Genomic DNA, 24,355 nt, shown 5'->3' on the forward strand with positions numbered 1-24,355 from the left:
AAAGGATATTTGGATTTTCAACAGATCAACCAGACCATAATTTACCTAAACGTTTCCTCAGCAATCACTCTCCCGCAACTAACCCCCTACCCCAGTTCACATTGTACCTCATCCAACTCCCCATCCTTTCAGAGAACCTCTCTCCTCCCCCTGCACTCTTCTTCCTCTCTCTCCCCCTGCAATTCAATCTAGCTCATTAATTGCACTTCCAATTCAAGAGGACACTCTCCTCCCCCTCCAACCCAGAGCAAGTCCACACTCTCCTCCCCCTCCAACCCAGAGCAAGTCCACACTCTCCTCCCCCTCCAACCCAGAGCAAGTCCACACTCTCCTCCCCCTCCAACCCAGAGCAAGTCCACACTCTCCTCCCCCTCCAACCCAGAGCAAGAGGACACTCTCCTCCCCCTCCAACCCAGAGCAAGTCCACACTCTCCTCCCCCTCCAACCCAGAGCAAGAGGACACTCTCCTCCCCCTCCAACCCAGAGTAAGTCCACACTCTCCTCCCCCTCCAACCCAGAGCAAGTCCACACTCTCCTCCCCCTCCAACCCAGAGCAAGTCCACACTCTCCTCCCCCTCCAACCCCCAGAGCAAGTCCACACTCTCCTCCCCCTCCAACCCCCAGAGCAAGTCCACACTCTCCTCCCCCTCCAACCCAGAGCAAGTCCACACTCTCCTCCCCCTCCAACCCAGAGTAAGTCCACACTCTCCTCCCCCTCCAACCCAGTGCAAGTCCACACTCTCCTCCCCCTCCAACCCAGAGTAAGTCCACACTCTCCTCCCCCTCCAACCCAGAGCAAGTCGACACTCTCCTCCCCCTCCAACCCCCAGAGCAAGTCCACACTCTCCTCCCCCTCCAACCCAGAGCAAGTCCACACTCTCCTCCCCCTCCAACCCAGAGCAAGTCCACACTCTCCTCCCCCTCCAACCCCCAGAGCAAGTCCACACTCTCCTCCCCCTCCAACCCAGAGCAAGTCCACACTCTCCTCCCCCTCCAACCCAGAGCAAGTCCACACTCTCCTCCCCCTCCAACCCAGAGCAAGTCCACACTCTCCTCCCCCTCCAACCCAGTGCAAGTCCACACTCTCCTCCCCCTCCAACCCAGAGCAAGTCCACACTCTCCTCCCCTCCAACCCCCAGAGCAAGTCCACACTCTCCTCCCCCTCCAACCCCCAGAGCAAGTCCACACTCTCCTCCCCCTCCAACCCCCAGAGCAAGTCCACACTCTCCTCCCCCTCCAACCCAGAGCAAGTCCACACTCTCCTCCCCCTCCAACCCCCAGAGCAAGTCCACACTCTCCTCCCCCTCCAACCCCCAGAGCAATTCGACACTCTCCTCCCCCTCCAACCCCCAGAGCAAGTCCACACTCTCCTCCCCCTCCAACCCAGAGTAAGTCCACACTCTCCTCCCCCTCCAACCCCCAGAGCAAGTCGACACTCTCCTCCCCCTCCAACCCCCAGAGCAAGTCCACACTCTCCTCCCCCTCCAACCCCCAGGGCAAGTCCACACTCTCCTCCCCCTCCAACCCAGAGCAAGTCCACACTCTCCTCCCCCTCCAACCCCCAGAGCAAGTCCACACTCTCCTCCCCCTCCAACCCCCAGAGCAAGTCGACACTCTCCTCCCCCTCCAACCCCCAGGGCAAGTCCACACTCTCCTCCCCCTCCAACCCCCAGGGCAAGTCCACACTCTCCTCCCCCTCCAACCCAGAGTAAGTCCACACTCTCCTCCCCCTCCAACCCCCAGAGCAAGTCCACACTCTCCTCCCCCTCCAACCCCCAGAGCAAGTCCACACTCTCCTCCCCCTCCAACCCAGAGTAAGTCCACACTCTCCTCCCCCTCCAACCCCCTGAGCAAGTCCACACTCTCCTCCCCCTCCAACCCAGAGCAAGTCCACACTCTCCTCCCCCTCCAACCCCCAGAGCAAGTCGACACTCTCCTCCCCCTCCAACCCAGAGCAAGTCGACACTCTCCTCCCCCTCCAACCCCCAGAGCAAGTCCACACTCTCCTCCCCCTCCAACCCAGAGCAAGTCGACACTCTCCTCCCCCTCCAACCCCCAGAGCAAGTCCACACTCTCCTCCCCCTCCAACCCAGAGCAAGTCGACACTCTCCTCCCCCTCCAACCCCCAGAGCAAGTCCACACTCTCCTCCCCCTCCAACCCAGAGCAAGTCGACACTCTCCTCCCCCTCCAACCCCCAGAGTAAGTCCACACTCTCCTCCCCCTCCAACCCCCAGAGCAAGTCCACACTCTCCTCCCCCTCCAACCCCCAGAGCAAGTCCACACTCTCCTCCCCCTCCAACCCCCAGAGCAATTCGACACTCTCCTCCCCCTCCAACCCCCAGAGCAAGTCCACACTCTCCTCCCCCTCCAACCCCCAGAGCAATTCGACACTCTCCTCCCCCTCCAACCCCCAGAGCAAGTCCACACTCTCCTCCCCCTCCAACCCAGAGTAAGTCCACACTCTCCTCCCCCTCCAACCCAGAGCAAGTCCACACTCTCCTCCCCCTCCAACCCCGTGCAATTCGACACTCTCCTCCCCCTCCAACCCAGAGCAAGTCCACACTCTCCTCCCCCTCCAACCCCCAGAGCAAGTCGACACTCTCCTCCCCCTCCAACCCCCAGAGCAAGTCCACACTCTCCTCCCCCTCCAACCCCCAGAGCAAGTCCACACTCTCCTCCCCCTCCAACCCCCAGAGCAAGTCCACACTCTCCTCCCCCTCCAACCCCCAGAGCAAGTCCACACTCTCCTCCCCCTCCAACCCAGAGTAAGTCCACACTCTCCTCCCCCTCCAACCCCCTGAGCAAGTCCACACTCTCCTCCCCCTCCAACCCAGAGCAAGTCCACACTCTCCTCCCCCTCCAACCCCCAGAGCAAGTCGACACTCTCCTCCCCCTCCAACCCAGAGCAAGTCCACACTCTCCTCCCCCTCCAACCCCCAGAGCAAGTCCACACTCTCCTCCCCCTCCAACCCCCAGTGCAAGTCCACACTCTCCTCCCCCTCCAACCCCCAGAGCAAGTCCACACTCTCCTCCCCCTCCAACCCAGAGCAAGTCCACACTCTCCTCCCCCTCCAACCCCCAGAGCAAGTCCACACTCTCCTCCCCCTCCAACCCAGAGCAAGTCCACACTCTCCTCCCCCTCCAACCCCCAGAGCAAGTCCACACTCTCCTCCCCCTCCAACCCAGAGCAAGTCCACACTCTCCTCCCCCTCCAACCCAGAGCAAGTCCACACTCTTCTCCCCCTCCAACCCAGAGCAAGTCCACACTCTCCTCCCCCTCCAACCCCCAGAGCAAGTCCACACTCTCCTCCCCCTCCAACCCAGTGCAAGTCGACACTCTCCTCCCCCTCCAACCCCCAGAGCAAGTCGACACTCTCCTCCCCCTCCAACCCAGAGCAAGTCGACACTCTCCTCCCCCTCCAACCCAGTGCAATTCGACACTCTCCTCCCCCTCCAACCCAGAGCAAGTCGACACTCTCCTCCCCCTCCAACCCAGAGCAAGTCCACACTCTCCTCCCCCTCCAACCCAGTGCAAGTCCACACTCTCCTCCCCCTCCAACCCAGAGCAAGTCGACACTCTCCTCCCCCTCCAACCCCCAGTGCAATTCGACACTCTCCTCCCCCTCCAACCCCCAGAGCAAGTCCACACTCTCCTCCCCCTCCAACCCAGTGCAATTCGACACTCTCCTCCCCCTCCAACCCAGAGCAAGTCGACACTCTCCTCCCCCTCCAACCCAGTGCAATTCGACACTCTCCTCCCCCTCCAACCCAGAGCAAGTCCACACTCTCCTCCCCCTCCAACCCCCAGAGCAAGTCCACACTCTCCTCCCCCTCCAACCCAGAGCAAGTCGACACTCTCCTCCCCCTCCAACCCAGTGCAATTCGACACTCTCCTCCCCCTCCAACCCCCAGAGCAAGTCCACACTCTCCTCCCCCTCCAACCCAGAGCAAGTCCACACTCTCCTCCCCCTCCAACCCCCAGAGCAAGTCCACACTCTCCTCCCCCTCCAACCCTGAGCAAGTCGACACTCTCCTCCCCCTCCAACCCTGAGCAAGTCCACACTCTCCTCCCCCTCCAACCCCCAGAGCAAGTCCACACTCTCCTCCCCCTCCAACCCAGAGCAAGTCGACACTCTCCTCCCCCTCCAACCCAGTGCAATTCGACACTCTCCTCCCCCTCCAACCCCCAGAGCAAGTCCACACTCTCCTCCCCCTCCAACCCAGAGCAAGTCCACACTCTCCTCCCCCTCCAACCCCCAGAGCAAGTCCACACTCTCCTCCCCCTCCAACCCTGAGCAAGTCGACACTCTCCTCCCCCTCCAACCCTGAGCAAGTCCACACTCTCCTCCCCCTCCAACCCTGAGCAAGTCGACACTCTCCTCCCCCTCCAACCCCCAGAGCAAGTCCACACTCTCCTCCCCCTCCAACCCAGTGCAATTCGACACTCTCCTCCCCCTCCAACCCAGTGCAATTCGACACTCTCCTCCCCCTCCAACCCAGTGCAATTCGACACTCTCCTCCCCCTCCAACCCAGAGCAAGTCCACACTCTCCTCCCCCTCCAACCCCCAGAGCAAGTCCACACTCTCCTCCCCCTCCAACCCAGAGCAAGTCGACACTCTCCTCCCCCTCCAACCCAGTGCAATTCGACACTCTCCTCCCCCTCCAACCCCCAGAGCAAGTCCACACTCTCCTCCCCCTCCAACCCAGTGCAATTCGACACTCTCCTCCCCCTCCAACCCAGAGCAAGTCCACACTCTCCTCCCCCTCCAACCCAGAGCAAGTCCACACTCTCCTCCCCCTCCAACCCCCAGAGCAAGTCCACACTCTCCTCCCCCTCCAACCCCCAGAGCAAGTCCACACTCTCCTCCCCCTCCAACCCCCAGAGCAAGTCCACACTCTCCTCCCCCTCCAACCCCCAGAGCAAGTCCACACTCTCCTCCCCCTCCAACCCAGTGCAATTCGACACTCTCCTCCCCCTCCAACCCAGAGCAAGTCCACACTCTCCTCCCCCTCCAACCCAGAGCAAGTCCACACTCTCCTCCCCCTCCAACCCCCAGAGCAAGTCCACACTCTCCTCCCCCTCCAACCCCCAGAGCAAGTCCACACTCTCCTCCCCCTCCAACCCCCAGAGCAAGTCCACACTCTCCTCCCCCTCCAACCCCCAGAGCAAGTCCACACTCTCCTCCCCCTCCAACCCCCAGAGCAAGTCCACACTCTCCTCCCCCTCCAACCCCCAGAGCAAGTCCACACTCTCCTCCCCCTCCAACCCAGTGCAATTCGACACTCTCCTCCCCCTCCAACCCAGTGCAAGTCCACACTCTCCTCCCCCTCCAACCCAGTGCAATTCGACACTCTCCTCCCCACCTTCACATCTTAGTGAACCATCCACCAGCACAGATACTCACACCTCAGTGGGACCTAGTACTCAGTTAGTTGGGTTGGCACCTGGTGAGTCATCATACACAAGTGAGCACAAGCAGACACTGGTGGCAGGAGCAGCTGTGGAGAGTCCGCATTGGTGGGAGCACTCCTCTCCAGGCTCTGCTCAGCTGGACGCAGATGGTGAACCCCGGGGATTGAGGGACAGCAGCACATTTGCGAGGTGCTGGAACAGGTGCCACGTGCACTCTCCGTAATCGCCCAGAGGATGGAGGAGTCCAACTCCTGCATGAGAGGAATGGTGGCACAGGTACAGGAGGGAATCTCTGAGATACTGTCACAGGGATGTGAGGGCATCTCTGAGATACTGTCACAGGGATGTGCTCAACTGTCTGAGACAGTGTCACAGGTAAGTGCAGGAATGTCTGCGATGGAGGGAAAGCTAGCCTCCATTGAGCTTCAAGTATGGCTCACAAATGAGTCCATTTAGGCCCTGACAACGGCTGTTCAGACTCAGGTTGAACAACATTCAGCTGCCTTAAACAGGCTGACAGATACTTAGAATCATAGAATCATAGAATCATAGAAGTTACAACATGGAAACAGGCCCTTCGGCCCAACATGTCCATGTCGCCCAGTTTATACCACTAAGCTAGTCCCAATTGCCTGCACTTGGCCCATATCCCTCGATACCCATCTTACCCATGTAACTGTCCAAATGCTTTTTAAAAGACAAAATTGTACCCGCCTCTACTACTGCCTCTGGCAGCTCGTTCCAGACACTCACCACCCTTTGAGTGAAAAAATTGCCCCTCTGGATCCTTTTGTATCTCTCCCCTCTCACCTTAAATCTGTGCCCCCTCGTTATAGACTCCCCTACCTTTGGGAAAAGATTTTGACTATCGACCTTATCTATGCCCCTCATTATTTTATAGACTTCTATAAGATCACCCCTTAAAGTGGCCTTCCAATGCATCACACATGTCCCACTACATTGTTGTCCAGCAGGGTGGTAGGAGTGGTGTGGGCCTGGCCCAGGGGAGGGATGATGACGAAAGGGGACATGGAAGTGGGGACGCCAATCAAAGCGCTCCCATGTCTCACCAGTTGCCCCCTCTCAACCAGTACCCGCAATGCTGCCTCTGCTCCCGGTGGCCGAGTCTGGCCCTGCACAGGTGCAGGTGGAGCAGTCTTTGGAGGGGCCCTCACGGGGAACAAAACCCAGAGGGTGTCGGTCCAAAGCATCTAATCGGTCAGGGCATGAACAAGAGCAACCTGCCACTACCTCTGCTGCAGCCACAGGGGATGCTCCACGTAGAAGCGGTAAGAAGAGAAAGGCGAAGGATTTGTGAGCACGGAGGGCATGTACATGGGTGTCTGACAGACTGTCATGTTTTTCATTTATATTTGGCTAATGTTAAAGTCACATTAAATGTTACCATTCTCACCACTACTGCCACGTCTTGCCCATTCTTGAATGGCTTTCGTGATAGGGCCCTTTCATGAGGTTCACCACGAACGGTGACACTTGATGCCACCCATTGGGTCACTTTACAGTGGGTGTGTGTGTAGTTGCACGACTATTTTGTGCAAGGTAGGGAGGGGAAGCTGGTATTGGGCCTGCTCTATCCGGTGGTGAGAGGACTGGACTCTTCTCACTTTCTGATGTTAGGAGAACCGTTCACATATCAGTGTCTCCCTGGCCTCACAAGCAGCCAGGTGAGCCATTGCTTCGTCCGTGGGTTGCTCCTCCTCCTCCTCCGCCTCCTCCTGGGTGGCAGATGCGCATGGGGCCTCCTCAAGAAGCATCCCTCTCCGTTGTGCAATGCGTCCCACTCTGTCCGGTACATATTGAAGCACTCCCCCAGAACAAATCGAATCTTGAAGAACCTTAGAAGCATGCTCAATTATAGACTTGGTGGCGATGTGGCTGTCATTGTATCGACGCTGTTGCTCGGTGGTGGGGTTCCTCAGAGGTGTCATGAGCCACGTGTGCAGCAGGTATCCCTTGTCCCTGAGGAGCCAGCCCTTAAGGGTGTTCGGTGTGTGGAAGAGGGGCGGGATGTTGGATTCCCGGAGGATGAAGGAATCGCGGCAGCTGCCAGGGAATCTGGCGCACACGTGAAGGAATCTTTTGTGGTGATAGCCCTTCCTCTTGATGAATAGTCCTGGCTCATGTGGAGGTGCTCGTATTGCTATATGGGTGCGATCGATTGCACCCTGCACCCGTGGGAAGCCAGACACAGAGTGGAATCCCACTGCCCTCTCCGTCTGGCTGAGGTGGTCCATGGGGAAGTTGACCTATTGCGAGGTCCTGTGAAAAAAACCGTCGGTGACCTGCCTTATGCACTTGTGTGCAGATGACCGAGAGACCCCGGCGATGTCCCCGGTGGCACCCTGGAATGATCCGGAGGCAAAGAAGTTGAGGCCAGTGGTAACATTAACAGTGACGGGTAATGAGATGCCACCAGGTCCAGCCGGGAGCAGCTCGGCATGAAGGAGGCTGCTGATGTCTTTGACCACCTGGCGACTGACTCTGAGCCTCCGTATGCACTGCTCCTCAGAGAGGTCCAGGAAGCTGAGCCTCGGTCTGTAAACCCTGTTGCGAGGGTAGTGCCTCCTGCGACGTCGCTCTCTCTGTTGTTCCCCTCTGTGCTCTTGTGCAGGTGCCTGTGGTGCACTGTGTTGTGGAGCTCCACGTGGCGGAGGTGGACGCCGTGCCTGGCGAGGCTGGTGATGTTGCTCATCCTCGGATGTAGTGGTGAATGCAGCCATGGCGCCCCCCCCCATCCTGATGGTGAGAGTTTGAGGGGGTCCAAAAAGTTGGTAAATATGTGCAAACAGAAGAATTCTGAGTGTAAACCAAAAATTCTCAGTCTAAACTCAAAGATCTCCCAGCCAAAAGTTTGTCTGAGAGAACTGAGTGCCCTGCTGCAATAACTGAACTTTTATCCCCATCTGTCAAACAGGAATTTCAATGTCCAATTGGCTGCTGCCTGAAACACATCTCCTCCAACATGGAGCGTTTCCCACAGCACGGGAAACACACCGAGGTTGAATTAAAATCACACCCCTGCCTCAATCTCCACAAAATTAACGACTTAAACAAGATCAATGATGTCAGTGAGTGGTTTAACTATTGTTTAATTGCCGGATTCGTGAAGTGTGCTCTCACAGGTGCCTCTGTCGCAACCCCAGAAGTCGTCGAGTTGGAGCCGGCTTCCCGACCCGTTCGGGATTTTCCCGATTTTGGCAGTCCCCCCCCCCCACCCCCCAAAATTCCATTTTTAAATCGGTCCCGAAATGTCAACATGAAACACTGATGGTTAGCATGCACATGAACTTCATAAATTTCACCCCTCCAGGCGAGATGACTGCTGGAGGGGCCATGGCCAGAAGAGCCTCCTCCTATTCTGGTCATATCCTGCATTCAGCCATTTCAGACCAGAAGTCCAGGAGAACGCAAGAACCACGACAAAGTCTTTTGAGCTCCAAAAGACCCATCCCAATACCTATTGGACCTGCCCAATGGAGGTGGAGCATTCCCTGCAGCACACAGGGGAGCAAAAAGACATATTGCTCCTCCCGCTATGGAAAATTTCAACAGCCATGTGGCTGAAGCATCTGTGGGACACATTCTAATCCAAACAAGTGATATAAAAACAGATAGCAAGAGTTTCTACAGTTATATAAAAAGAAAAAGGGTGGCTAAGGCAAACGTAAGTCCCTTAGAGGATGAGACCGGGAAATTAATGGTGGGAAACATGGAAATGGCAAAAATGCTGAACAAATATTTTGTTTCAGTCTTTACGGTAGAGGACACTAAGAATATCCCAACACTGGACAAACAGGGGGCTCGATAGGGGGAGGAGCTAAATACGATTAAAATCACTCAGGAGATGGTACTCAGTAAATTAATGGGACTCAAGGCGGATAAATCCCCTGGACCTGATGGCTTACATCCTAGGGTCTTGAGGGAAGTGGCAGTGGGGATTGTGGATGCTTTGGTAATAATTTTCCAAAATTCTCTGGACTCGGCAAAGGTCCCGGCAGATTGGAAAACTGCTAATGTAACACCCTTATTTAAAAAGGGTAGTAGGCAGAAGGCTGGAAATTATGGACCAGTTAGCCTAACATCTGTGGTGGGTAAAATTTTGGAGTCTGTTATTAAGGAGACAGTAGCAGAACATTTGGATAAACATAATTTAATAGGACAAAGTCAGCATGCCTTTATGAAGGGGAAGTCATGTCTGACAAATTTGCTTGAGTTCTTTGAGGACATAACGTACAGGGTGGATAAAGGGGAACCAGTGGACGTAGTGTATTTAGACTTCCAGAAGGCATTCGACAAGGTGCCACATAAAAGATTATTGCTCAAGATAAAGAATCACTGGATTGGGGGTAATATTCTGGCATGGGTGGAGGATTGGTTATCCAACAGGAAGCAGAGAGTTGGGATAAATGGTTCATTCTTGGACTGGCAACCAGTAACCAGTGGTGTTCCACAGGGGTCGGTGCTGGGTCCCCAACTCTTTACAATCTATATTAACGATTTGGAGGAGGGGACCGAGTGTAATGTATCAAAGTTTGCAGATGATACAAAGATGGGAGGGAAAGTGGAGAGTGAGGAAGACATTAAAAACCTACAGGGGGATATAGACAGGCTGGGTGAGTGGGCGGAGATTTGGCAGATGCAATACAATATTGGAAAATGTGAGGTTATGCACTTTGGCAGGAAAAATCAGAGAGCAAGTTATTATCTTAAAGGCGAGAAACTGGAAAGTACTGCAGTACAAAGGGATCTGGGGGTCCTAGTGCAAGAAGATCAAAAAGTTAGTATGCAGATGCAGCAGGTGATCAAGAAGGCCAACGGAATGTTGGCTTTTATTGCTAGGGGGATAAAATATAAAAACAGGGAGGTATTGCTGCAGTTATATAAGGTATTGGTGAGACCGCACCTGGAATACTGCACACAGTTTTGGTCTCCATACTTAAGAAAAGACATACTTGCTCTCGAGGTAGTACAAAGAAGGTTCACTCGGCTAATCCCGGGGATGAGGGGGCGGACATATGAGGAGAGGTTGAGTAGATTGGGACTCTACTCATTGGAGTTCAGAAGCATGAGAGCCGATCTTATTGAAACATATAAGATTGTGAAGGGGCTTGATCGGGTGGATGCGGTAAGGATGTTCCCAAGGATGGGTGAAACTAGAACTAGGGGGCATAATCTTAGAATAAGGGGCTGCTCTTTCAAAACTGAGATGAGGAGAAACTTCTTCACTCAGAGGGTAGTAGGTCTGTGGAATTTGCTGCCCCAGGAAGCTGTGGAAGCTACATCATTAAGTAAATTTAAAACAGAAATAGACAGTTTCTTAGAAGTAAAGGGAATTAGGGGTTACGGGGAGCAGGCAGGAAATTGGACATGAATTTAGATTTGAGATTAGGATCAGATCAGCCATGATCTTATTGAATGGCAGAGCAGGCTCGAGGGGCCGATTGGCCTACTCCTGCTCCTATTTCTTATGTTCTTATGTTCTTATGTTGGCCCTGGGTCTGGAATTAGAGAAGTTCAAAGCAGTCTGGGTTCTATTTTTGGAGGCTCACTCACCACACTTCTCCCTCCCAAATTGCCTCTTAGGTGGAGAATGCAGACCTGCAACAGCAACCGTCCATAGACAGGCAAGGACAACGCCACCAATTAACATGACTACGAGCAACACGACAGCCCCCCATTTTCAACCCTCGCTCCCCGACTCAACTGCATCCCGGAGACCAGGAAGATATTGCTTCAATCGTTACACATACGATGCTCCCAGCACAGGCACAACCATGCCAAGAAACCTTAATGCAACAACGTACTCCTCACACAGCAGAGTATAATCAAAGCATAGGGACTGATTTTAAGTTTCGGCGATAGCAGAAATCGGGTGGAAGCAGATCGGCTGCCTGTTATACCACCACCTGATTTACCTTTCCATTGGTCAATGGAAAAATCGGGCAAGGTTTTTTTGAACGGCCAATCTGCTACCACTTATTTTTTGCCACTGCTGAAAGTTAAAATTTGCTCCTATGTGTATACAAACTCCTGAAAATTCAATTAAAACAAAACAATACAAAAAATTCTGGAAATAGTCAATGGATAAGTCAACAACTCAGAAGTTATGAATAATTCTACCCAGAACATATCTCTCTCTCTCTGTTGCTGACTGACACACTGTGCATTTCCAGCAATTTCTGTTTTTATTTCAGATTTCAGGCATTCGCAGTCCTTTTTATCTCTACCTTTAGTTTTCAACGAAGACTGTGCACCTTTACACAAAGCTGGCAGAAACTTCCCCAAGGTGGTCAGTGCACACATGATATGTTGCATGGAGACTATGGTCAATCACTAAACATGGTTAATGTTAACCAGTAAAAAGGGAACACCACGATTTAAGTTTTGAGTGGGTGACACTTCACTTTTTACATGAGACAGGGTGACAAACTGTAGAAGAACATCCCACAGACTAAACAGAAAGCAGCTCACTCTCAAATCTCAAGCTATGAACCAGCAAAACAAAGTATTAGTGAAGATGAAAGTCACATCAAAATAATGATTTACTCAAACTCTCACCTGTTCCGTGGCTCGGGGACTCGATGTTAAACTCGCAGCACAGTCTTCATTCCCCAGCTGAACAGAAGAAATACGGTGAGAGGAAAAGAAGAAAAACACACATGCACACAGAGAGTGCAAGGAATAATAATTTGAGTACAAGTAATGCTCAGACTGCCCAACAGGACTGTGCTGACAAGTTCTATTTATGTAAATTACTGAGTGGACTTTAAGCAAGCCCTAAAGAATTCCCGGTCTTAAAGTGTCACAGTGGGGACATGAATACTGGTGAGCCAAAATTGGCATTTGATTATGTAAGGAAGCATTGTATTTTAACATGTGATTTAGCTGTCAAGTGTATGTGTGCGGGTGCGGACTTTGCATCACTGTTTGTGGGAGACACAGTTTTGATAAATGATCTCAATGAAGGCTGATCTCCAAGGTTGCTGCTGACAATAGACAATTGTGAACAATTTTACAACACCAAGTTATAGTCCAACAAATTTATTTTAAATTTCACAAGCTTTCGGAGGCTTCCTCCTTCCTCAGGTGAATGGTGTGGAAAATTAGTGTGGAGAAAACGTTCTGAAGTTTTATTTGATTATCTTTGGTGAGGAGGGGAGGGTGATATTAATGCAGGAGATTAAAGAGGTGGGGTAGAGTCCATGAACGGACAGATAGTACAAGGAGTGAGTAATCAAATAAAACTTCAGAACGTTTTTTCCACACCATTCACCTGAGGAAGGAGGAAGCCTCCGAAAGCTTGTGAAATTTAAAATAAATTTGTTGGACTATAACTTGGTGCTGTAAAATTGTTTACAATTGTCAACCCCAGTCCATCACCGGCATCTCCACATCATGACAATAGACAATGTAGAGAGACATCTAGTGTGGTGGAGGCAAATATTGTTTAAAGGGATTTGGAGCTAAGGAATTGGTAAATGATCCTCAGTAGGTGACAAGGTGATCCATAAAGCTGCTTAACATGTCAATAGTATTTACAAAATGAATGAGCACTTGAAGATAGAAAAGAAAATGAACTTTGAGCTCAGAAGTTGCGATAGTGCAGATACTGAACTCAGTATTATCCAGAATGTCTTGAATCAAAGACATGAATCTAATCGTATTCTCCATACTATATACGTGATTGCCACTGTGTATCCAATCTTGATCTCCATGGTGGTAGAAGAACACGATGTACGGTCTATTAAACTCACTCCTTGTACTATCTGTCCGTTCATGGACTCTACCCCACCTCTTTAATCTCCTGCATTAATATCACCCTCCCCTCCTCACCAAAGATAATCAAATAAAACTTCAGAACGTTTTTTATTGATTCCCTGCAGATGCATCACCAAGTCTCCTATTCTAACCCATTCCTCCCCAGGGCCTTGAAATTGTGGAACTCTTATCTTTCTCAGTCTTTCTCCTTCCTTCTTACAATCTTCGTGCCTTTTTTCACAATTTTCTCCAATTCCCCCTCTCCCTGAAACATGGAATATTCCTGGGGAACAGGTCCACTGGAGTCATTCACCCCAGTGTGAGTCCAGACAGTGAATGTTGGCAGGCTATTTTACTCGAGGAGCATCATGGCCGAGCTCAATCTTGTGCCCAGAGAGGGGTTACAATCAGCAAGACCACTGGATAATTTTTCCCTCCCTATCCCAGGGGTAAAAAGGTCACTTATAACACCCCTATTGCCACACTAGCTAAGACTAGCCATTTCAGCAAAGACCTGTATTCAAACCTGGGAACTTCTGGCCTATTTGGTTAATTTTCAAGCTTTTAATGCCCAAATTTTGGGCTCTTCTGATGGCCCAGAAAATTCATCCATTGAGTAGCACAGAGGCCAGAAAGATCCCAGGTTGAATCTCAGTAGAGGGTCAAAGGTCAATTCTCACTCATGCAAAACAAAGATAGTTTTAGCATGTTATTTTTCTTGACTGTTGACTCCATTTTTGTGTAGCTAAGTGAAGAACATAATATAAATCATTATAAATAACATCTTAATCTTTAATGTTACTTTATACTTGCATGTTTTTCTCCTGATACCTAGCAACATGGTTGAGGTGGCTCTTTGAATGCTCTTGAAAAAGCCATTGAGAAATAGGAACTGGCCATGTGTAACTTGCACTACCACATACTCCACCCAATCTAGAATCTGCTGAGAGAGATGAATGACTTCGCTTTGGAGAGGGTGCAGAGGAGATTCACCAGGATGTTACCAGGGCTGGAGCGCTTCAGCTATGAAGAGAGACTGGGAAGATTGGGTTTGTTTTCCTTGGAGCAGAGGAGGCTGAGGGGGGACATGATTGAGGTGTACAAAATTATGAGGGGCACAGATAGGATGGATACTAAGGAGCTTTTTCCCTTCGTTGAGGGTTCTATAACAAGGGGACATAGATTCAAGGTAAAAGGCGGGAGGTTTAGAGGGGATTTGAGAAAGAACTTTTTCACCCAGAGGGTGGTTGGAGTCTGGAACTCACTGCCTGAAAGGGTTGTGGAGGCAGGAACCCTCACAACATTCAAGAAGCATTTGGATGAGCACTTGAAATGCCATAGCATACAAGGCTACGGACCAAATGCTGGAATATGGGATTAGAGTAGACAGGGCTGATGGCCGGCGCGGACACGATGGGCCGAAGGGCCTCTATCCGTGCTGTATAACTCTATGACTCTATGACTTCCAAGATGATAAGGCTCTATTAAATTTCTCCTTGACTGTCAAAGGTAATCATCAAACACTGCAAGAGATCTCTCTTACATTCCAATTTACATTATTCAATCTTGACCAATTACAGTCCACATATCACCTTTCCATGGTCCCACTTGCATGGGAACCATCATTTTCCACAGAATATTTGTTATATATTACTAACTTAGCCTTACAACCTTCAACCCCATTCTCAACAAGATATCTATTCAATTTGATGACTCTAGCCAGGAGACCTGTGACATAAATCAGGGTGACAATCGTAAATCTACACTGCCAATCCCTTGTACGACAGCCAGTGATTTGAGAGTGTAGCATAACAATAAGTACAGATCTCCCATGAACAGAAAATAGTAATCTTTAGTTTTATACATTTATATGTGTTGGACTGTGATGGTTAATACAAGTTATACCAAAAAGGTCCCTGCAAAAACTGATTTAGTGAAAGCATATATTTACTGAATTGCCCATGATCTTAAAAGTTATAAAAGGAGCTCCCAGTACTGTTATTGGAGTCTTGCAGTCATCTCTTGTTACATTGGTTATACGTTAGAAATGCTGGTTAGAATCCATTTGGGGGTTTCCACTTTATATATATGATTGGATAAATTTCTGTCTTAGCATATTAGTTTAAATGGGTAGACAATTGTAGGAGATCCTGTTCCCAAATTCCTAATAAACATCCCCAGAGCACGAACCTCTGCACCAGGAGTTCTGGAGATGAAAATTTACCTCCGTGAGCAGAATGTCATGTGGTCATAGAAAGGAAAGTTCGATATAAAACATGGTGTTCCCAGAACTCTGGTGACGGCTTTGTGAGTTCATCAGTGAGTGGCTTAGTTGTACAGACCAAGAAGATTCTAGATTCGATCCCAGTCTTTGCTGAGTTAGCCTGGGGGGGGAGGGGGCCTCCGAGGGCTTGTGAGGTTTAGGGTGGATTTGTTGGACTATAACTTGGTGTTGTAAAGTTGTTCACAATTGTCAACCCCAGTCCATCACCGGCATCTCCACATCATGTATATTCGGAGACCTTGTAGGTAACACCTGTCTGTCTGCACACTGATTGCCTTGGCAACGGGCAGTTGAAAGGACTGTCTGTAATCACCAAGTATTGTTCTGTGATTTATAAATGCGAAGGGTTCGAGGATTTCATTTCCACATTCACCTGAGGAAGGAGGAAGCCTCCGAAAGCTTGTGAATTTCAAATAAAATTGCTGGACTATAACTTGGTGTTGTAAAATTGTTTACAATTGTCAACCCCAGTCCATCACCGGCATCTCCACATCTTAGTTAATCTCAGCTAGGACCAGGGATCTCAGTGCCCCTGGGTTAGAGAGGGGAAAACTGACCAAGATTCCTGCTCCTGATCACTGTCCAGTGGCCCCTACCAGAAATGTACATGTATGGACATCAGGTGAGGACAGGAAGAAGGATGATTGTGTGCCCCCTGCTGTAGTCAGTAGCCTGCTGAGCTTCATTGTCAAGGCTCACACCTGAGTAATGGCCCACTGGGGATGACTTTGGAGGGAACCCAGCCTCAATGGAAACTTACCCCAGCAAGGAGTCCATGCCTTCAGTAGAGGAAGTGAGGGAAAAGTTAGTGGAAAAAGCACCTTTTCTCCCAGACTGTCTCTAACCAGCATGTAACAAGTGTGACTAAAGGATGCCAGTAAGTGTACAGGTATCATTATTTATAACACTGAAAGACCAGTTGAAAGTTTTCTTTAAAAACTTTTATACTGTAAAAGCATAACATCAAATGTCACAAGCTACAGTAAATTTGAGCAATGCACAGTATCAACATTAGTATCAAACGCCATTCACTGGATTCTGTCAGGTGTTACTGCATCTCCACACGCTAAAAGTTGCTCTAAGCTGATATTTTACAAACTAAATAGCAATAATGACATTTCTGACAATTCACGGTAGTTTTGTCTAAATGGGGCACAATGAAAAAAGCCAGGATTTATTCATCTGCAGTTTAAGAACATAAAGATATTTTGGAAGAAGGTGGCATTAAAGTCTTTAAAAAAAACTAATCCTTTTTCAGAGGTCAACTTTCCTCCCTGCCATGGCTGCAAGAGCAAGGCCAAGACCAGGGAGTCTGCATTGAGTGACTCACCCCCTAACCCCTCAAAGCTTCTCCACCATCGACAAGGCTCAAGTCACGAGTGTGATGGAACACTCACCACTCACCTGGAAGGGTGCAGCAGCAACAACACTCAAGAAAATCAACAACAGCCAGGACAAAGAGGTTCACTTGATCAGGACCTGCCACTGAACTCAATAACCACCAGCCCACTACTGGTGCACTGTGGCTGCAGCATCAAATATCTACTGGTTGCACTGCAATAAAACACCAAGCTTACTTCAACAGTTCCTCCCAATCTCGCAACATCTACAATAAGAACATAAGAAATTGGAGCAGGCGGAGGCCATATGGCCCCTCGAGCCTGCTCCACCATTCAATCAGATCATGGCTGATCTTCGACCTCAACTCCACTTTCCCGCCTGATCCCCATATCCCTTGATTCCCCTAGAGTCCAAAAATCTATCGATCTCAGTCTTGAATATATTCCACCGCCCTCTGGGGTAAAGAATTCCAAAGATTCACAATCCTCTGGGCGAAGACATTTTTCCTAATCTTGGTCCTAAATGGCTGACCCCTTATCTTGAGATTATGACCCCCAATTCTAGACTCTCCAGCCAAGGGAAACAGCCTCTCAGCATCTACCCTGTCAAGTCCGCTAAGAATTTTATACGTTTCAATGAGGTCGCCTCTCATTTTTCTAAACTCCAGAGAATAAAGGCCCATTCTATTCAATCTCTCCACAAAGGACAACCCTCTCATCCCAGGAATCAATCTAGTGAACCTTTGTTGCACCCCCTCTAAGGCAAGTATATCCTTCCTTAGGTAAGGAGACCAAAACTGTACACAGTACTCCAGGTGTGATCTCACCAGAGCCCTATGCAGTTGATATTGTGTATATAGACTTTCAAAAGGCATTTGATAAAGTGCCACATAATAGGCTTGTCAGCAAAATTGAAGGCCATGGAATAAAAGGGGCAGTGGCAGCATGGATACGAAATTGGCTAAGTGACAGCAAACAGAGAGTAGTGGTGAACGGTTGTTTTTCGGGCTGGAGGAAGTTATACAGGGGTCGGTACTAGGACCACTGCATTTTTTAAAATCTATTATTGACTTGGACTTGGGTGTACAGGGCACAGTTTCAAAATCTGCAGATGACACAAAACTTGGAAGTGTAGTAAACAGTGAGGAGGATAGTGATAGACTTCAAGAGGATATAGACAGGTTGGTGGAATGGGCAGACACATTCCAGATGAAATTTAACGCAGAGAAGTGCAAAGTGATACATTTTGGCAGGAAGAATGAGGAGAGGGAATATAAACTAAATGGTACAATTCTAAAGGGGGTGGAGGAAGAGAGAGCCCTGGGAGTATATGTGCACAAATCATTGAAGGTGACAGGGCAGGTTGAGAAAGCAGTTAAAAAAGCATACAGGATCCTGGCCTTTATAAATAGAAGCATAGAGTACAAAAGCAAGGATGTTACGATGAACCTTTATAAAACACTGGTTCGGCCACAACTGGAGTATTGTGTCCAATTCTGGGCACTGCACTTTAGGAAAGATGTGAAGGCCTTAGAGAAGGTGCAGAAAAAGATTTACTAGAATGGTTCCAGCGATGAGGGACTTCAGTTACGTGGATAGACTGGAGAAGCTGGGGTTGTTCTCATTAGAGCAGAGAAGGTTAAGAGGAGATTTGATGGAAGTGTTCAAAATCATGAAAGGTTTAGTAAAGTAAATAAAGAGAAACTCTTCCCATTTGCGGAAGGATTGAGAACCAGAGGACACAGATTTAAGGTGATTGGCAAAAGAACCAAAGGCGACATGAGGAAAATCTTTTTCACGCAGTGAGTAGTTATGATCTGGAATGCACTGCCTGAAAGGGTGGAGGAAGCAGATTCAATCATGGCTTTCAAAAAGGAATTAGATAAATACTTGAAGGGAAAAAATTTGCAGGGCTACGGGGAAAGAGTGGGGGAATGGGACTAACTGGATTGCTCTTACAAAGAGCCGGCACGAGCTCGATGGGCCAAATGGCCTCCTTCTGTACTGTAATCATTCTATGATTCTATATAATTGTAGCAAGACCTCCTTGCTCTTATACTCCAACCCCCTGGCAATAAAGGCTAACATACCATTTGTCTTCTTAATTGCTTGCTGTACCTACATGTTAACTTTCTGTGATTCGTGTACAAGGACACCCAAATCCCTCTGACTACCAACATTTCTTAGTCTCTCACCTTTTAAAAAATACTCTGCTTTTCTATTCTTCCTACCAAAGTGGATAATTTCACATTTCCCCACACTACACTCCAGCTGCCACCTTCTCACCCACCTAATCTGTCTATATCCCTTTGCAGCCTCTTTGTGTCCTCCTCACAGCTTATTATCCCACCTAGCTTTGTATTATCAGCAAACTTGGATACATTATACTCGATCCCCTCATCTAAGTCATTGATGTATATTGTAAACAGCTGAGGCCCAAGCACTGATCCTTGCAGCACCCCACTAGTTACAACCTGCCAACCCGAAAATGACCCTACTATTGAGAAGGACAAGAATAACAATATCGTGGGAATATCATCACCTCTAAGTTCCCCTAGAAGTCAGAAACCATCCTGAGTTGGACATATTCTGCCGTTCCTTCACCATCAGTGCGTAAAATTCTGGAAATGCCCACCTAATACCATCATAAGAGCACCATAATACCATCATCAGCACAAGTACGGCAAAGAAGAGAAGCTCAACAATGACTTTGAACAAGTGCATGGAGCTCATGGATTTCTTTGTCATCAGGATAGAGACCATCCATTCAGCTGCCTTTGCTGCTTCCCCACCAAGACAAACTTCCCTCAGGGCCCCCTCTTACCCTAGCCCTGAATCCCTGACTCCCTCTAGTTTATCCACCATCTTTCCCATGCCCTCTCAAAGCTCATCCCATCCACGAGTCCTACTTTCTGCTCCCTCAACCCAATCCCTCTAAACTCTGGAGAAACCAACTTCCTTTCCTTACCCACATGCGAGTTGCCATTGTAAATAGTTCAACTGTTTATATTTTGAATAGAAATTTTCCCCATATCCTCTTCAATTAAATTGATAATTACAATTAGTGCATTTGATCAAGTTGTTCAGGTAACATCAACAGGCCCTGCAGTCAGAGTTTCAAAACTTTCAGGTGCGAGGGAGGAAGTTAAAGAGCAGGACCTCAAAAGGTGGTAATCTCTGGATTACTCCCAATGCCACGTGCTAGTGAGTATAGGAGCAGTAGGATAAGACAGGTTAATGCGTGGCTGGAGTAATGGTGCAGGAGGGAGAGCTTCAGTTCCCTGGGGCATTGGGACCTTTTCTGAGGCAGGAGGACTCTGTACAAGAAGGACGGGTTGCCCCTCAACAAGGCAGGGACCAAAGTCCTTGTGGGGAGGTTAACTAGTGCTGTGGGGGAAGAGTTTAAACTAATTTGGCAGGGGGAGGGGCACCAGGATGAAGTATTAGAGAGGAGAAACAAGGTTCAGAGGGGACTGGGAGAGACAAACAGCATTAGAATAAAGAGTAGTTCAGAAATAGGAGGGATCAGAGGCAGGGGGGAGGGGGGGGAGGAGGGGGGAGGGGGGGGAGGAGGGGGGAGGGGGGGGAGGAGGGGGAGGAGGGGGGAGGGGGGGAGGAGGGGGGAGGGGGGGAGGAGGAGGGGGGAGGAGGAGGGGGGGGAGGAGGTGGGGGGAGAGGAGGTGGGGGGAGAGGAGGTGCGGGGAGAGGAGGTGCGGGGAGAGGACCAGTCGACCCTGCAAAGTCCTACTCACTAACATCTGGGGACTTGTGCCAAAATTGGGAGAGCTGTCCCACAGACTAGTCAAGCAACAGCCTGACATAGCCATACTCACAGAATCATACCTTTCAGCCAACGTCCCAGACTCTTCCATCACCATCCCTGAGTATGTCCTGTCCCACCGGCAGGACAGACCCACCAGAGGTGGCGGTACAGTGATATACAGTCAGGAGGGAGTGGCCCAGGGAATCCTCAACATTGACTCTGGACCCCATGAACTCTCATGGCATCAGGTCAAACATGGACAAGGAAACCTCCAGCTGATTACCACCTACCGTCCTCCCTCAGCTGATGAATCAGTCCTCCTCCATGTTGAGCACCACTTGGAGGAAGCACTGAGGGTAGCAAGGGCACAAAATGTACTCTGGGTGGGGGACTTCAATGTCCATCACCAAGAGTGGCTCGGTAGCACCACTACTGACCGAGCTGGCCGAGTCCTGAAGGACACAGTTGCCAGGCTGGCCTGCGGCAGGTGGTGAGCGAACCAACACGAGGGAAAAACCTACTTGACCTCGCCCTCACCAATCTCCCTGTCGCAAATGCATCTGTCCATGACAGTATTGGTAGGAGTGACCACCACACAGTCCTCGTGGAGATGAAGTCCCGTCTTCACACTGAGGACACCATCCAACGTGTTGTGTGGCACTACCACCGTGCTAAATAGGATAGATTCAGAACAGATCTAACAGCTCAAAACTGGGCATCCATGAGGCGCTGTGGGCCATCAGCAGCAGCAGAATTGTATTCCAGCACAATCTGTAACCTCATGGCCTGGCATATTCCTCACTCTATCATTACCAACAAGCCAGGGGATCAACCCTGGTTCAATGAGGAGTGTAGAAGAGCATGCCAGGAGCAGCATCAGGCATACCTAAAAATGAGGTGCCAACCTGGTGAAGCTACAACTCAGGACTACATGCATGCTAAACAGCGGAAGCAACATGCCATAGACAGAGCTAAGCGATTCCAGCAACATGCTATAGACAGAGCTAAGCGATTCCACAGCCAACGGATCAGATCAAAGCTCTGCAGTCCTGCCACATCCAGTCGTGAATGGTGGTGGACCATTAAACAACTAACGGGAGGAGGAGGCTCTGCAAACATCCCCATCCTCAATGATGGCAGAGTTAAGCACTTGAGTGCAAAAGACAAGGCTGAAGTGTTTGCAACCATCTTCAGCCAGAAGTGTCGAGTGGATGATCCATCTCGGCCTCCTCCCGATATCCCCACCATCACAGAAGCCAGTCTTCAGCCAATTCGATTCACTCCACGTGATATCAAGAAACAGCTGAGTGCATTGGATACAACAAAGGCTATGGGCCCCGACAACATCCCGGCTGTAGTGTTGAAGACTTGAGCTCCAGAACTAGCCGCGCCTCCAGCTAAACTGTTCCAGTACAGCTACAACACTGGCATTTACCCGACAATGTGGAAAATTGCCCAGGTATGTCCTGTCCACAAAAAGCAGGACAATTCCAATCTGGCCAATTACCGTCCCATCAGTCTACTCTCAATCATCAGCAAAGTGATGGAAGGTGTCGTCAACAGTGCTACCAAGCAGCACTTACTCACCAATAACCTGCTCATTGATGCTCAGTTTGGGTTCCGCCAGGACCACTCGGCTCCAGACCTCATTACAGCCTGGGCAAAAAAGCTAAATTCCAGAGGTGAGGTGGGAGTGACTGCCCTTGACATCAAGGCAGCATTTGACCGAGTGTGGCATCAAGGAGCCCTAGGAAAATTGATGTCAATGGGAATCAGGGGAAAACTCTCCAGTGGCAGGAGTCATACCTGGCACAAAGGAAGATGGTCGTGGTTGTTGGAGGCCAATCATCTCAGCCCCAGGACATTGCTGCAGGAGTTCCTCAGGGCAGTGTCCTAGGCCCAACCATCTTCAGCTGCTTCATCAATGACCTTTCCTCCATCATAAGGTCAAAAATGGGGATGTTCGCTAATGATTGCACAGTGTTCAGTTCCATTCGCAACCCCTCAGATAAGGAAGCAGTCCGTGCCCGCATGCAGCAAGACCTGGACAACATCCAGGCTTGGGTTGATAAGTGGCAAGTAACATTCGTGCCGGACAAGTGCCAGGCAATGACCATCTCCAACAAGAGAGATTCTAACCACCTCCCCTTGACATTCAACGGCATTACCATCGCCAAATCCCCCACCATCAACATCCTGGGGGGTCACCATTGACCAGACACTTAACTGGACCAGCCATATAAATACTGTGGCTACAAGAGCAGGTCAGGGGCTAGGTATTCTGCAGCGAGTGACTCACCTCCTGACTCCCCAAAGCCTTTCCACCATCTACAAGGCACAAGTCAGGAGTGTGATAGAATATTCTCCATTTGCCTGGATGAGTGCAGCTCCAACAACACTCAAGGAGCTCAACACCATCCAGGATGAAGCAGCACACTTGATTGGCACCCCATCCACCACCCTAAACATTCACTCCCTTCACCACCGGCGCACCGTGGCTGCAGTGTGTACCATCCACAGGATGCAATGCAGCACCTCCCAAACCCGTGACCTCTACCACCTAGAAGGACAAGGGCAGCAGGCACATTGGAACAACACCACCTGCACATTCCCCTCCAAGTCACACACCATCCCGACTTGGAAATATATCGCCGTTCCTTCATCGTCGCTGGGTCACAATCCTGGAACTCCCTTCCTAACAGCACTGTGGGAGAACCTTCACCACACGGACTGCAGCGGTTCAAGGCGGCGGCTCACCACCACCTTCTCAAGGGCAATTAGGGATGGGCAATAAATGCTGGCCTTGCCAGCGACGCCCATATCCCATGAATGAACAAAAAAAAACTATAGAGTAGTAATAATGGGGGACTTCAATTCTCCGAATATAGTCTGGGAAAATAGCAATGTTAAAGGCAAAGAGGGGGAGGAATTCCTGAAATAGGTACAAGGGAGCTTTCTTGATCAGTATGTTTCCAGCCCAATGAGGAAGGAAGCAGTGTTGGATTTGGTTCTGGCAAATGAAGTGGGGCAAATGGAGCACATTTCAGTGGGGGAGCATTTCGGAAACAGTGATCACAATATCATTAGGTTTAGAGTAGTTACGGAAAACAACAAGGAACAATCAAATGTGAGAATTCTCAATTGGAAGAGTGCTAATTTCAGTGAGTTTAAAGGGCCCAGGTGGATTGAAATCAAAGATTGGCAGGTAAAACAGTAAATGAGCACAGAGGAGATAGTTTGGGTACAGGCTGGACACATTCCCACAAGGGGGAAGGGAAGTGCATCCAAAGCTAGAGCTCCCTGGATGACTAAAGATATTGAGATTAAAATGAATCAGAAAAAGGGGGCTTATGATAAATGTCAGGCTCATAATACAATAGAGAACAAAGCTAAATACAGACAGTACACAGGAGAACTGGAAAAGGAAATAAGAGGGGGAAAAATAGTGTATGAGAATAGATTAACAGGTAACACAAAAGTCTTTTATCAACATATAAATAATAAAAGCTTTATTAGAGGAAGGGTGTGGCCGAAAAGGAGATGATCTTATGGTGGCAGAGGACATAGTTGAGGTACTAAATGAACTCTTTGTATCTGTCTTCACTAAAGAAGAGGATGCTGCCAATATCACAGTAAAGCAGGAGGTCGGACCCATATTGGATCGGATAAAAATAAACAGGAGGTACTTAAAAGGTTGGCAACACTCAAAGTAGAAACGTCACCCAGTCCAGATGGGATGGATCCTAGGTTACTGAGGGAAGTAAGGGTGGAGAT

General features: G+C 49.7%; 1 protein-coding gene across 13 annotated transcripts in view; it reads right to left on the reverse strand.

Moving 5' to 3' along the window:
* Positions 1 to 24,355, reverse strand: part of mlip (muscular LMNA-interacting protein) — a 228,939-nt gene that overhangs the window by 131,517 nt on the left and 73,067 nt on the right. For 9 of the 13 annotated variants that reach the window (XM_067983967.1, XM_067983963.1, XM_067983971.1 and 6 more), the window contains one exon: positions 11,995 to 12,051. The exons of the other annotated variants lie outside the window; for them this stretch is intronic. In XM_067983967.1, coding sequence (XP_067840068.1) covers positions 11,995 to 12,051 — 57 coding nt within the window. Of the gene's footprint in view, positions 1 to 11,994; positions 12,052 to 24,355 lie in introns of those variants that run through there. 13 annotated transcript variants of the gene reach the window in all.

This window comes from Heptranchias perlo, chromosome 5 (assembly GCF_035084215.1).
Source record: "Heptranchias perlo isolate sHepPer1 chromosome 5, sHepPer1.hap1, whole genome shotgun sequence".
Classification (NCBI taxonomy): domain Eukaryota; kingdom Metazoa; phylum Chordata; class Chondrichthyes; order Hexanchiformes; family Hexanchidae; genus Heptranchias; species Heptranchias perlo.